Genomic DNA, 14,953 nt, shown 5'->3' on the forward strand with positions numbered 1-14,953 from the left:
TTCTTCTCCCACGCCTTCAAATCGTGCCGCAGAACTGAACCGGGGAAAGTATCTTGTTACAAAAGGAGATAAATTTGCTATTCAACTCCCCGGCATAAATCAGCACGAAAATAGAGAAACCAGTCTGCTAGCTCTCGTACAGAATACAATTGATAACTCCAGAAAAGTGGGTCATTCTATTCCTCCAGATGTGTCTTTCCACTACCGCGTACATTTATGATACTGGTGGCATATCTTTCGAATCCTGCGGCGCCACATATCCCTGCCTAGAAGAATATCCAGCCGTTCCGGCATAACTTTCGGGATAAATTACACCGTCAATAGCCGTTCCAGTCGCCGATGAACGCATAATGAGTGTATCCAATCATCATGTAGTTTATCCTGAAATGATAATTGCATGTCGTGAGGAGGACCTAGGGACGGGAAACCCCCGTTTCTTCAGGGGGTATGGTGGAGAGTTGGGTTTGGATTCGCTCTCAACTGCGGGGTCCCCAGACTAGACTATGCTGAAGAATTAGAAGATTGTTGCATCGATGTATATAAAACTCCCTCTAGCACCCTGGGATCGACCTTGTTTGGATTTTATATCAACAGAATCAGATCTTGGATATTCAAAACTTGATTTTTGAAGGAAGCAGGATGGCTAACTCCATCTTTATCTCGTCGCTTTTGATGTGGGGTGTAGCAGCTGCAGACCTGGCCTTTACTGTTCCATCGTCGCCGCCATCGAATTCCAGTGGACAACTCGGAGCGGCCCCGGTTGGTGTCTCGTAAGTACCATCATCACTCCTTCGATATATTTGCTAATAATATTGCTAGTCTGGAATTCTTTACTTTCCCGGCGTATATGGACAACGTTGCGGCAACTACAACCTGTCTCCAGAACTTGAAAGACTTGACCGGAACCTGGCCACCTCTTCGAATTGGAGGCACGACTCAGTATGTCCAACCTAACATTATCTCAAAAGTATGATTTGTATTAACGACTATTAGGGATCGAGCCACTTATGACCCAACCTTGACTTCAGCAGTCAGCTATACCGTCGCCAGCTCTACAGACGCCCCGACTTCACTCACTTATGGGCCGTCATTCATTTCACTTGCTGCAAGCTACGGCGGAGAAATCATTCTCGGCTTAAACCGTCGTCTGAACAACATCTCCAACACTATTACTGCAGCTAAGCTTGCTCAAAGCGAAGCAAGTAACCTGTATGCCATCGAGCTAGGCAATGAGCCAAACTGTAAAGTTCAAATTTTCCCTCATCAAAGTCCAGATGCTAATTCGGCTATCCCCGCAGTCTACACCAGCAGTGACCCAATTGCTGGCGGCGCATCGTGGACCGCTGCCGCAGACTATGCCTCCCAGGTCAAGTGGCAGGATGAAGTCTGTGGTAACTTGTCGGCAACCGATAAAATTTCAGCCGGAGTGTACTTTGGCACCTCGCCCATGAGCATTTCCGGGCTGACTGCCGTTGAAGGAAGCGCAAATAATTACGTGAAGTCATATTGCTCTCACAATTATCCCCAGTCAGCCAGCACCGCCAATCTGGCAACTCTCATGGGACATAGCAGCATTGCGTCTCAGATTAGTGGATATTCTTCCGAAATTACCGCGGCTACTAATGAGGGTAAACCGCATATCTTTGGAGAAACGAACTCCGGTCAGTCTATTCCCTACCAAGAAGAGAGAATGTCTGCTGACAGCCATTCTAGCGACTCAAGGTGGAGGTGGTATCAGCCCAACCTTTGGAGCAGCTCTTTGGATTCTTGACTACGTTATGCAGACCCTGGTCATGGGCACAAAGGTAATATCTCTCTCCAGAAATATAATCTCGAGAGTAAGAATTTGCTAAAAACTTCAATGTATGCAGGCTCTTTATTTCCACCAAGGTACCATTGGAAACTGTAAGTCAATTCTTTACAACAACATAGACTAGCTTTCTAACTAAATCAAATGACAGGCCAGTATTGTTGGTGGGGTAGATATGACATGGGCGCCCCCTACTACGGCGCCTATTTCGCAACCATGGCCCTAGCCGATGCTGATCAAATCGCACCACTGGACAGCCATACTACCGCGTATGCAGCTTACGCTATCTACAAGTCTGGCGCTCCCGTCAGAGTCCTGCTGTATAACTCCGACTACTACACCAGCGGAACGCGTTCCTCGCAGACATACGTTCTCTCCGGGCTGTCTTCGTCAAGCGTCACGGCGAAGCGTCTCACGGCCCCGTATGCCACTTCTCGAGTTGACCAAGGTAGCAATCCCACTGTTGCGGGCCAAACTTTTGTAAATGGAACCTGCGCTATTCAGGGTACTCAGAGTATTGAGACGGCTACTGTCTCCAGTGGGAAGGCAACATTCACGGTGGCTGCGTCAGAGGCTCTCTTGGTGTATCTGTGAGACAGAAGCGGGTTTCAAATCGGGGATAGGGCTAGCAAGCCCAGCCGGATGTTTGGAAGCCCAGTCTGAAGTGATATGCTTCTAGGATGTGCAATCAGTATTGTGTTGCGATAAGCAAATGGATGTATTGAATCTCAATAAAACCCTTGCAACCACCTACTTTTGAAAATTCGAAACTAATCCCTCTGCACCTTAATCACAACCTTACCACGGGCACGCTTAGTAGCAACACGCTCGTAAGCACCCACAACATCCTCCATATCAAAGACAGAGTCCACAGGGATCCGAATACGGCCCTCCTCCACTAGACGCGCCATATAAACAGCAGCATCACGATCCGGTGGCGTACTGAACGTGATATACCGACGCGGCACGCCACCCAGCCACGTAGGCAGGAATTGATTTGCCAGCACGTTGATCGTCGTCTTAACAATACCCTCCAAGAACCCGATATTGATCACCGCACCTTCAGGCTTGAGATATGCCGGCGAATTGGCATACAGCGCCTGCGTCCCGACACAGTCGAGCACAAAGTCAAATGGTTTATCACCGTATTGACTAGTAAGATAATCCGGTAGCGGGTCATGTTTGCGATAGTCAATAAACTAGTCAAACAGTTAGTCTTAGCTTTTCGATACTTGTATAGTCAGTGCCTCAGTGAAAAGAATAAAACAAACCTCATCAGCCCCCAATCCACGCACCATCTCCTCATTACCCCCACTAGCCACAGCAACCACCCTCGCCCCGCGAACCTTACACAACTGCACAACCACCGATCCAACAGACCCACTCGCCCCATTAACAAGCACAACATGACCCTCCCTCACCCCGGCCCTCCGACAAATCTTCAACGCACAACTCCCCGCCCCATTAATCCCCGCCGCCGCCGCCATATCAACCGCGCCATCAATCTGCGCAAGATGAACCCCCCGGCACACGCACATACTCCGCCAACACACCGAGCCCCGTCGCATATCCCAGAATACTCTGGAACCCGATGACGTGCGTGCCGGGGTCGCGTAGTTCAGCGGGTGCGTTGGCGCCTGCGGCGACGACTTGGCCGGAGAATTCGATCTCGGGAATCCAGGGTCTTGTGAGGGGTGTGTTGGGGATTAGGGTCATGAGGAGTTCGGTGTTAAAGGTGAGTGCGACGTGGGATATGCGCACTAGGACGTCTGCGGATGAGGTTGGGGGGATGGCGGGGGTGGGGAGGGTGGTTAGTTGGAGGTTGCTTGCTGGTCCGCGGTGTGGGCGTGTCCAGGCGCGCATTGTTGGTGGGATTGATGATGCCATTGTTTTTTGGGTTGGTTGAAATGGTGGAAATTTGGCGTGGTATTTATTCAGCGAGCAGAAGTGGTATTTATGAAAGTGGAATTGGGGGCGAGTTTGGAGATTGAGATGGGTGTAGCGAGTAATTTGGTCGGGAAGGGAAGTATACTCTAGAAAGGAGAAAGTGTGAATGATTTAGTATTAAAGAAAGGCCACGTAGAATGTCGTTTATCTTTGTTTAAATTGCAATCACAGTCCTCAGTAGAAGACGTTGCGCCGTCGGCTTGATGATAGACCGGTTATGGACAGCCTCGTTCAACCGAGAAACTCGCCCGAATAATCGTCCGGGCCCGCAGAGCTTGGTTAACTCCACTCTCAGTGTTCAGTCGCAGTAAATTCATTAAGAGCTATATCTCGAGGTTATACAATATACTGGCAGGCTCAGGCTAGAAGTCAACAGCAAGACACATGGCGAATCGGAAAGACGATTGGTTAGTCTAGTTAGGACGTACTAGTTCGTCCCCGGCTAACTCCAGTTTCCCCAGGATACTTACAGTAAAATGTATCTGACGGATTTTCAAATTGTGCATTGTTAGAATTGATTACAAAAATGGCTAACTCCATCATCCAGTGAAGATCAACATCGTATTCTAATAGTACAGCCCGTCAAGTCCAACAAAAAGCGGACAAGGCAACAGTAAAATATGAGCAAATGAGACAGCAGCTCTAGATGCAAGAAATGAAGGTGTGACGATGAATGCGTCCCCGGTGCAGAAATTAAACGAATAGTATGTGCGAAAAGGGGGTATCGTCCGAGTTTGGAAAAAGAAAAATGAGAGTATAGTCGAAAGTCGAAATTGGTACCGGTGAGAAACATGTGCGGAGCCGGAGGAATAAGTATTAACAGAAGGTAGATAACGCCGATGAAACGAGAGTCGGCGGGTATGCACGGTGAGAAAAAGTGAGAGAGATGGCTGGCGGATTTGGTAGCGCTCAGCGGATTGTAGTTGGGAATTGCAAAGTTGTGGTCGGGAAAAAGAGGCGTGGCCGCTGGTTGTAGAATTCGTTGGCGAGGAGATAGTTGATTATTTTCGGTCTTGCACACGTCTAGATGAAGAGCATTCCAGTAAATGCTGTGAGCAGGGATAGGCCCACGCCTTGAGACAGACGAGACGCAGCACCAGTGTGCATCACTGTATCCGAAGTTGTCGTCGGGGTTATGGAGGAATTGGTAGTAGATCCGCCGATGGTGGCAGCGGTAGAGGCGGCGGCAGCAGTAGCAGCAGCGGTAGTAGCGGTAACACTCGGCGCGACAAAAGTTCCATTTCCAGTCGAGTTGGACGAGCTCAGAGTTCCAAACCCGATCTGACCATTATCAAAGTCAAAGACTGAGTAGACATTCTTCAAGAAGACATCGCCGACAAGCCAGTCGTTGGCACCTGATGACTGGTGACCGACAATGGTGGACACACAGCCACCAGTGCTCGATGCGCCAATGTAGTCATCCGGCAAGATGGAGTATTTGATTCCTGAAAAGGAAAGCTCCAGGGTTGCAGTCGAATTGCAGGGGATAATGTAGTTTTCACCTGACTGGGTGGATCCTGGGATTTGCGCGAAAAGGGTCTGGGCATCGGCCGGGGGAATGAGGATGTAAGTGGTTCCCGTGTCGATGGTGGCGGATTTGCCAGTCAAGTTGGTAGCTTGGCCATTCACGTAGGCATCATCCATGGGGATCGTCCAGGCATCTGAGTTTGTGGACGTGTAGGAGATGTTTCCATCGAACTTGGTTGTATCGACTGTTCCAAAGTTGACTTCCCCATCCTTCTTGTCATCGCTGGCGCGGGAAAGGCTGAATCCGACGATATTCGACGTGATGTACTTGTCTTTGGCGACAATGTCCATGAACGAAGGAATAGTCCAGCCTCCAGTTTGTGATCGACCGAGGCCGAGGATACCGTCGATTGGGTAGCTGGAGAAAGTATCGTTGGCGAAGGTGGCTGTTCCGAAAGTAAAGGTCACGTCCATGCCTGCGATGTTGAACACATCCTGTCCCAGGTCGCCCTCGACCATTCCGCTGCCATAACCAACACTGAAGGCCGAAGAACTGGAGACGTAGGAACTGGAAGCGGACTTGTCAAAGGTGTGGTGAGTCGTGCAGACCTTGTCGGTACAGCTGGAGCTGAACACCCAACTGCTCGGCGATCCAGTATCGAGAGCGAGCCACATTTCCTCCTTTTGCGAGCCCACCTCGACCACGGAGAAATAAGAAAAGTCCTGGCCATCCTGGTCGAGAGGGGCACTGTTTGCCACTGTCGGGGTGTTGGACTTGACAATTGAATAAGTATCATCACGGCGAACGGGGACCTTCTTGATGTCCAGGGTCAATGGTTTAGCATCGGTGGCATCGTCGGAGCTGTCGGACACCAACGTCCAGGGGAAGAATCGACGATGCACATTCTCTCTGGATGAAATGCTGGCAGAAGCCCCCACCTTGAGCTCATAGGGATAGAAGGCGTGGACGCCGGTCGAAAGGCCCGCAATGAGCAGACATGGTGAGAAGCGCATGATCCAACAGCGGGATCTAGTAACGGTGGAATGGGGCCAGCATCGAAATTATCCAAATTGGATGAGCTTCTGAGAAATTGCTGAGATGTGACGATTTAGCTGAGAGAGGTGTTGATGTCGATAAATTTCGTAGTTGACGAGGTCTGGCAGGCGTAAGATTGAGGTGGTCCACAGATCGAGTCAGGGGGTCGAGGAAAATGGTAATGTACAAAACGCGACGGTATTTTGCAAGAAAGCACAAGCGACAGATGCACGATGCAGAAAGAATAGAATAAAGGACAAAAGAAGGACGAGAACAGAACAATTAGCAGAGTAAGAAAAAAAAGAGAGAGAGGCCGTACAGAACAGGAGGTTGGAAAAGAGGAGAGGTTGCCGTGGGATGGGACGTGAGGGGGACCCAAAAAAGGTGGCAGACTGACTGTCTCGGGGGTTCCACTGACAACTGCACCCCGAAGAACCAGACGAACCAAAGAACCACTGCCAGCAAACTCCCGCAACTGCTTGCCATCCCCTGACAAGCCCACTAGCCCTGAGCCGGGGTTAGGGCGAGTTGCTAGGACTTGCTTGGGAGGAGTTTACGACCCACCAAACGGCTCTTCCAGGATGCGATCGGCTGGCTGGTCGGAGCTAGCGGGGCGCTAGTCTGAGCGTTGTGCAGTCTGGTGAGTGGATAAGGAGAGAGAAAGAATCAAGGAAGTGGAGAGCTTGCACAGTTCTTGCTTTGCAGATGCATTTCCCGAAATATGGAGAACAGATAGTATCACCTTTGGGCATACATACTCCGTAGTGATTCAGGAAACACCCAATTGTCCTCCGTACAGAATCTCGAATATGCCTGACTTTCCGAAGTGTGCGACCAGGTTGCATCCGTCCTTCGTTAGCTTATGTCTCTGGTGCACGTGCACGGAGCACCCGTTGGCTTGACGAACCGGTTTGACTTGGAACTGAGCACTTGCCAGCTCAGGGGGATGTGCTTACTGTACTGGCTGCCTCAGGCATCCGTATAGGTCGAGAGTCTAGACTTGTCACTTATGGTCTCGACCACATCGGAGACCAATATTCAGTGGAACCATACTGTACATACTATAGTATACTATGTATAGTCACGAATAGTACTCCCTCCAGATCAGGTATAATAAATCATCTCCTTGACCAGGCAACCGGCGGGTACTTGCATGGGTGACCGCGCCACCTCTATGAATGGAACACAAGGTCCTTCAACGCCTGGTTCTTGGGGGAGACCAGTCATTTATGAAAGTAATGCTCAATTTCAGATCATATCCTAGGAAGATATCTTTCTATCTTTTTCTAAATTATCCTCGTTATTCCCTCGTAAGTACCGAGTACGGAACTACCTAGTGCGTGGACGGAAGACCCGGATAGATACTTTGTAGAGTACTCTCCACAACACCTAGGTAAGCCCTCATCTTAGATGACTAAGGACATCTGAACTTATCGAATAGAGTAATTGCTCAGTTTGTCCCTGATTTTATGCTGCTAGTTCAACCCTGCAACACTATGATCATCCTAACCGAGTGTATCACATGATCCAGAGGGCATAACATCGAGCCTCCTAGTGGCCTCCCTTGACCACTGAAAAATCCCTTGGCGGTATATTGTATCCAGTTACTAACCTATGACATGCTTCCAGTTGCTAGGTAATCACATCAGAACATCAGGAATCTAGTGCGACCGAAAGTTACCACCGAGTGAAGTCTAAGAAGGATGCTCCTCCCAATATCCAACTAACTTCCACTTGCTTGAACAGGCATCTTCCTGTTTCTACTATATAAAAGGACTATCGCAAATTTGAAAATATTCCAGTGCGACATGAATTTCAGAACTAAATTTGTCCTTTCAGTCTTCCATGATCCATCTGATAACTCTATGGGATTTTGTTCGGAAGAGACCGGAATGAAAATACACTCCACCTAAACCTCACAGTGCCTCATTCAGCCAGGACATCTCAATCAAATTCACAGCGTATGAACTGTTGTCAATATAGCTAATTGAAGTATTTCAAATCTTAGATATTGATACTGTACTATAGTCCAGTTATCTACCAGACCTTAGTCCAATCCAGCCGAGGCTCTCTTTCCCGGGGCATCAACTCTAAATCCGCGACCCAATTGTACCAAACCACGCAGCTTCTATCAATAACAAGATTTCACATAGAAACCTACTCAATTAATTCTAACACCCATATCCCCACATCTCCCTAATCCCACCCGGCCCGGAACAGACCTGCTCCGACTGACCAACAAACTCATCCTTCCACCCTCGGCCAGGAACCCCCATGGATAAATCCATCTCCATCTCCCGATTTTAAACAACTCTACTCGGTAAAATCTTTACAATTCTCCATACCCCAGTCCTCTGCCAATTAACCCACACACTAACAAACAATTCCCAACAAAAAGAAAATCCACTTATCCCGACAAATGAGTCAGGTAATATCCATTTACATCGAGCACTGTATATCCGCGCCGGAATTCCCCGCCACGAACCCAACCGGAACCCGAGGCGGGGACTAAGTGCTGAGTATTTAGTATAAGGTACGGAGTAACTATAGAAGAATTTGATCGGGTCTCATGACCTAGCCCTCGGGTCGGGGCATTGGGGTCCGGTCCGGCGGTGGTTACTATGGAGTATTCCGTAGTGTGAAGTGGACGGGAGAAATGGAGTATGGGAGTATATCCGTGAGAATCGGAATGGATCCCGGGTTTTTTTTTGGAGATCGGGTGCGCTGATGATTGTGGTAAATGTTATGGTACATGGTACATGGTACTAGTCGGATTACTACGTAGTGGTATGGTGTGCGCCTGACGATCTGGACGGAGGGTACATGTAATGGGCTGGTTTAGTGGGTTGGACCTCGGCAACTTAATAGTTGAACGGAGTTCGGGGGCCGATGACGGGAGTCTTGGGTTTTGATGATTGAATTGAAGTGGATGCATTTGATTGGGTATGAAAGGAGTGTATTGGATTGGAGTTTATTGTGTTTGGCGGGTGTATTTCCTTGGAAAATGGACAATGGTTTCGGATATACGAAGGACCTACAGTAGTACGTTTGAGAGATCGGGACAGAAGGCTTATTGTGTCATGGCCATGCAGGCCAGTAGTATAGTACTTCATCCCTGAAGTATATAAAGAATCTGATAAAGTGAAAGAAAACTATTACATCGCGTGCTAGTGTCCCATCCAGAGAACGAACAAAATATCCCAAATCACAGCAGAAAAGAAAAATAAAAAATGAGGCGGTCAGACTCTACTCAGAGAAGTAATCCCAGCATCGCACCAAAAGAATTCGTCATAGCCACGGAGTACTCCTACTTCCGGGAAACAGGAGTATCCTTCGGACCAAGCACATCATCCAAAAGCCCGCCCACAACTCGCTCACCATACCAGGCTCTTTCCTGCCTCCATTCGAGCGCGCCATCTCCTCCCCAATACGACTCCGCCCCACCGCCTCCGTCAACGAGAACGGGTCAATCTCCACAGCATGGTTATCCACGACCTCGCTCATGGCAGAAGCAGCGCTGATGTCACCGCCGGAGACGGTGTAGATCTGGGGCTTCATGGGTGGGGCGACTGGGGACGCGGTCTCGTGGTGGGAGTATAGGTCGGGAAGGACCGGGACTTGAGGGAAGGCGGGTCGGGTGGAGGGGGCCTCTAGGGTGGACATGGCGGGCATGTAGATGAAGTCGACGGTGGAGTTGTCGCCGACGGCTTTCTGAGAGCGGGAGGTGTTGAAAGAGCGGGTTGGTTGACTGGGTGGTAGAAGTTGTCAGCAAGGGTTGATTTATTTTGGATGAGGTGTAGTAGTGTGGGGAGGGAGTTGGAGATGAGAGCGGGATCTCCAATTTTGGGACTTTGGGGAGGAAACATACTCGGCAAAGGCATTGCTGTTGATGCGGCGCATGGCGATGCTAAAGGCCCGGCTTTGAAGGACATCGTGGTTGGAGAGGCGCTCAATCAGCTATAGGTTGGTGCGGGTTAGCTTGTCAAGCTCAGCATGACGTATAGTACGGCTGTCGGAACATACCTCGGCCTTGCTGCCAGCAGCACGGAGCGAACGACGCTGACACTCCTGCTTGAGATCTGGCAGGGTGCGGGCAGCATACAAGGAGGCCTTGTCGGCGGGGTTGGCGGGTTGTGCAGACTGGACGCCAGTGATGTGAAGGCCACGACGAGCGATGGGTGTGGGTTGCTGGGTCAGCTGGCGCAGAGCACGCAGGGAGGTGGAGCGAGGAGCGGTCATGATGTATGTAGTATGTATGTGGTGGGTAGAGATGGTCCGGTAGACGAGGATGGTAGGATTATATCTTCAGAGAGTACCGTCTGGCGAGGTTGAGGATGTGGTTGAGGTGTAGATGGGTATGGAATGTAGGAGGTGAGTGATGGAGGAAGTATAGAGTCTAGGACTGGAAGAGACGGGAGGGGAAGCTGGAGATAGGAAGGACGCGGAAAGGGAAGAACTAAGAATGGCCGGAAGGGGTAGTGAGTCAACAGGATAAGCTTTATACTTGTACCCGGTCGAGCGAGTCCTGTTCCCTGTGAGGAGTGCCAACGTGAGCTCACTACTCTGGACTGTACGCCGGACTGAGGTACTTGGTGTACTTCCTACTGGTGTAGTGCGGAGACCGCCCAAATGGTTGGGGAGAGCTTTGGGAATCCACCTTGGCGGGATCGTTATCGATAGTGGGATCCACGTTCCAAAATAGAGTGTTGACGTGCTCTACTCTGCCAGGGGTAGGGAGTCCACTTGGACCAGAGATCCTGAGCCGAATTTGTAAATTGGTGATCGTTATACTGTCTACACGAAAAAAAGAGAAATAAATCAATGACGGGGGGATAGTACCCTCTTGGAATAATACGTTGTCCATGGCGTACTGATTACGAAAGTCCATGTTTCATCGAAGTACCGACGGAGTCGACTGTACTCAAATGTACCGACGATCTGTCCCCGTGACCCTGCCGACCCGCCTGGACGGGGATGTACGGAGCAGTCTCGAGATCCTGAGGACCTGGAACTGCTGTAGAAGCAGGACTCCCATAGTATTACAGCAACATACTACTAAGTACGGAGTACCAGGAGAATGTACGGAGTTATACAGGACCAACTCTACCCTGTACCCACCAGTACACCAGTACAGTACACCCCAAAATACTGTCCCCGGTCCTCCCTCTACCGTGCAGCCTCGAGTCTTTAACGGAAAAGGCGCTCTTTTCCCTTCTGCCTGAGGCGGAGGACAGCCTTTCCCTAGGAGAGTCCGGCCAAGTCCAGCCCCCCCAAGGTCCGCAGGCTTCAGCACCCGCCGGAGAGCTGATCCTCCTCCCCGTCCACGATGTGACGATTGGATTTGGCACTACGAGGTCAATCCCGATCGTCAGTGTATGATAGTGGTCCATCTCGATCATTATTATTTTCCTGCTAGTGTGGTAGTAGTCCCCTTAGGCTAGGATAATCCCAAATTCCGGGGATAAGCCACGATTCCCGACCGTCATCTGCTGTAGCCCTGGCGATAACTGGAGCAATAATATGCTCTGCTCTAGCCTCTGGAAGGTCCCCCGTTCCCCGCTGGTCCTCACCGTCCAGCCTGCAAGGTCTTCCGCGTCAGCAGAGCCATTGACCATTCAGTGTTGATGGAATTGACGTCGTGTTCTCCTCTGCCTGCAACATCTGATTCGAGGAGATCATCAAAACGGACAAATCAGATCCGGACTGAAATAAGCCACGATCGACTCAACGGTTTTCACTATACAAAAGGTCCCATGACCTCCCTAGAGAGCGGTGAGGACGGGCGAATCTGAGTCCAAGTCTTGGTCGATACCGAGAATTATCATCAGTTCATTAGTATTATTGTTATTAGTTACTGTACATTGGTGGTCTGATCTATGCCCTGCAATGTAGAATGAGGTACATATTTCAACCTATCACCCCGTCATGGTTCATCAAATCAGATTATGACCTGTCTGCGGGTTGCCAAATGCTGGTCAGTATTTCCCAACATCCCAGGTCGGTGTGTCGGTATCCAACTAAGCCCCGAAAGTACATACTCTACAACTTACAACAGGTACCTGGGAAAGTACTTACTCCCCCAATTACTTCCCATTCCCATTACTTACTACCTGGATCATTCCCTCCTCTCCCACTCTTTCCCACGGGCATTTAAAGGCCACACCGCTGGCGGAAGCCCCGGAAACCCCCCTGTTACCCCCCCGCCCTCCAAATCGAATTGCCCTCATGCCAGCTCAAATCGGTGATCACCAGACCCCTCACGGCCAGTGGCGCACTTCATTCTGCATTAATTCCGGAGTATATTAAGTCTCCTTGTCCGTTACATCCAGGGGTACACACCTGTAAGGGCCAGGCTGGGCATGTATCACAGTCTCTCTTGGCGGGGATTCCGGGGGCGTCGAGGTGGAATTCTTTCTCCCTGTTGTGCAATACCCCTAGCACTATTCTGAGATACAACTCTATGCGACCGGAGAAAATATATGGGAAGGTGGATGGCCATGGCCCTGAGATAGAGCGATAAGAGCTCTTTATCTCAATCATACGGTCGGGGATCTATATCCTAAAGTACAGCCAGTAGTAAGGTTCCCATTTTATCCCGTTGTGGTATACTCCGGAGAAAAGTAGATCTAGGTATTGGCTGAAACTATCACACAATTCCTTCCTCGTCCGTGACATGCAATGCATTGCCGGTGTACACCTAAAGCTTAGAACCCCGTCGTCGGCCCTTGGCAATAACCCGGGCGTAGGGGTGTGCTCGGGATGCCGGGACCAAGTGGTCGACATCGCCCGTGTGTACCAGGTCGGGACTGGCCTCGTCCAACGAGGTGATCCCGACGTTGCGCATGGCCGTCTCCAACTCATCTTGCATAACTGTGGAGAATAAAGTGTTAGTCTTGCAACGCATTATCCCACAACTCCAACTCGACAAGAAAGACAAGCAGGGTCATAACATACTGTCAACTAGATGCTCCACGCCCTCCTGTCCATAGTTAGTTGCGAACAGCATACTCCGCCCCATACCCACGGCGGTTGCACCCAAACAGATAGCTTTGAGGATATCTGTCCCGCGCCGAATGCCACTATCCACGTAAACTTCCATCTTCTCCAAAACCTCGGGACACCGCTTCTGAATCTCAAGCAACGTGATAATCGACGGCGGGCTGGTATCCAAGTTCCGTCCGCCATGATTGCTCAGTAGAATACCGTCCATGCCAGCTTTCAGGGCTAGTAGCGCGTCATCCGCGGACATCACTCCCTTCAGACACACCGGCTTATGCGTGTGCTGTCTAACCCATCGCAGATCCTCCCACGTCAGGCCAGGATCAATGAAACCAGCCATGACACGGCCCAGGCCGCCACCTTTCTTATCGTTCTGCGCCTTGGATGGCGACATGGGTACTGATAAGCCTTCGTCGGCTTTGACCCGCTCATCGGCTTCGCGCTTGCCCGGCCAGGCAGCGTCCACGGTCACGAAGATGGCTTTGATATTGGGGTTCTTGGAGCATTGGTGGAGTAGGGCGGCGGACTTTTCGCGGTCGCGGTTGACGTATAGTTGGAAGAAGAAGCTGGCTGATGGTGCTGCTGTGCGTAGTTCGTCCATGGTGTAGGAGGAGTTATTAGAGATCTGTGGAAGCAATCAGCATGACCAGCTTTTCAGGATTGTATAGTGTAATTCGACAACTCACACCCTGCATGATCCCTTTACTCTCGCATGCCCGTGCAATCGCACACTCTCCCTCCGAGTGAATCAGTTTCGCCATCGCCGCCGGGCTCACGAACAGCGGTAGTTTAAAGTCACCACCGAGAATCTTCGTCCGGGTATCCACAGACCGCACATTTCTCAATACTCGTGGCCGGAACCATATCCGATCAAAGCAGGACTTGTTCGCATCCCGGGTGATCAAGTCTGTCGCCGCACTAGAATAGAATGCCCATGTCTTGTTGCTTGCCGTCTTGGATGCCACCACCTCAAAGTCATGTGCGTTGATCAACGTTTCCAGAGGTGGCTTTTGATTATCCAGGAGGAGCTTGTGATTCTCGCCTGGTGGTGGCTTGAGCCATGCGTCGTCGATGGTAGACTCGTCGAGCACACCTTTGAACTTATCGGGTTGCAGGTTGGTTTTGAGGACGCTGGGAGCATGGACTTCTGAGTAGGCCTTTGTTGCGTCACGGCCAGCGTATTTTAGGATAACTGTGGTAGAGTCGTCAGTATGCTGTATTCAATGCAAAATGGCATAGTGCACGAATCCATACTAGCTGATCCGCCCGGATGCTCGTCGAGAAAGTCGGTGACATCCCACACTTGGTTGTCCACCACGATCCAGCAGTCCTCGGGTGTCTTATGCTCTGAGATCTGCCGTGTAGATAGAAGTTTTTGATCCGCCATTCTGATCTAGAACTTGAGATCCACCTGCCCAGATCTATCGAATTGCAGATTGCGCGATAGAATACGTCTGGTTGAATTGGAGGCTGATCACCCAGTGAACGACACAGCAATAGAATAGGCGACGGCGACACGGGCTGCGGGTTGGGGTAGGGTCTAAACGTGCAAAAGAAAAAAAATCAGCCAGACAGAGAAGGCTAAATACTCAACAAGGGTCTTGGGGCCTCTCTGTGCGGAGCCCAGTGTTCTTATCGCGGTGATTCTCCGTGTACCATGCAGCAAGTCTCCACCCCGGCAATGTCCCCGGGCT

At 50.4% G+C, this 14,953-nt stretch overlaps 5 protein-coding genes across 5 annotated transcripts; 1 reads left to right on the forward strand and 4 right to left on the reverse strand.

Moving 5' to 3' along the window:
* Nucleotides 1–672: 672 nt before the first annotated feature.
* On the forward strand, nt 673–2,404 carry N7458_009855 (glycosyl hydrolase family 79 C-terminal domain-containing protein; the record flags this gene model as incomplete). The annotated part of the gene is made up of 6 exons (XM_056913237.1): nt 673–770; nt 820–939; nt 994–1,661; nt 1,714–1,805; nt 1,872–1,905; nt 1,962–2,404. 6 exons carry the CDS (start codon nt 673–675, stop codon nt 2,402–2,404), a joined length of 1,455 nt encoding a protein of 484 aa, XP_056762086.1.
* Nucleotides 2,405–2,580: 176 nt separating this feature from the next.
* On the reverse strand, nt 2,581–3,673 carry N7458_009856 (NAD(P)-dependent alcohol dehydrogenase; the record flags this gene model as incomplete). Its single annotated transcript, XM_056913238.1, has 3 exons — nt 2,581–3,009; nt 3,082–3,315; nt 3,347–3,673. 3 exons carry the CDS (start codon nt 3,671–3,673, stop codon nt 2,581–2,583), a joined length of 990 nt encoding a protein of 329 aa, XP_056762087.1.
* A 1,107-nt stretch (nt 3,674–4,780) lies between these two features.
* Nucleotides 4,781–6,238, reverse strand: N7458_009857 (pepsin-like aspartic protease; the record flags this gene model as incomplete). Its single annotated transcript, XM_056913239.1, has 1 exon — nt 4,781–6,238. The coding sequence occupies one exon, from the start codon at nt 6,236–6,238 to the stop codon at nt 4,781–4,783; it is 1,458 nt and encodes a 485-aa protein (XP_056762088.1).
* A 3,329-nt stretch (nt 6,239–9,567) lies between these two features.
* On the reverse strand, nt 9,568–10,499 carry N7458_009858 (SAP domain-containing protein; the record flags this gene model as incomplete). Its single annotated transcript, XM_056913240.1, has 4 exons — nt 9,568–9,591; nt 9,639–10,008; nt 10,129–10,217; nt 10,284–10,499. 4 exons carry the CDS (start codon nt 10,497–10,499, stop codon nt 9,568–9,570), a joined length of 699 nt encoding a protein of 232 aa, XP_056762089.1.
* Nucleotides 10,500–12,957: 2,458 nt separating this feature from the next.
* Nucleotides 12,958–14,646, reverse strand: N7458_009859 (FMN-dependent alpha-hydroxy acid dehydrogenase; the record flags this gene model as incomplete). Its single annotated transcript, XM_056913241.1, has 4 exons — nt 12,958–13,130; nt 13,215–13,884; nt 13,946–14,451; nt 14,514–14,646. The coding sequence occupies 4 exons, from the start codon at nt 14,644–14,646 to the stop codon at nt 12,958–12,960; spliced, it is 1,482 nt and encodes a 493-aa protein (XP_056762090.1).
* Nucleotides 14,647–14,953: the final 307 nt, after the last annotated feature.

This window comes from Penicillium daleae, assembly GCF_028827525.1.
Source record: "Penicillium daleae strain IBT 16125 chromosome Unknown utg000008l_segment0_segment0, whole genome shotgun sequence".
NCBI classification, from domain to species: domain Eukaryota; kingdom Fungi; phylum Ascomycota; class Eurotiomycetes; order Eurotiales; family Aspergillaceae; genus Penicillium; species Penicillium daleae.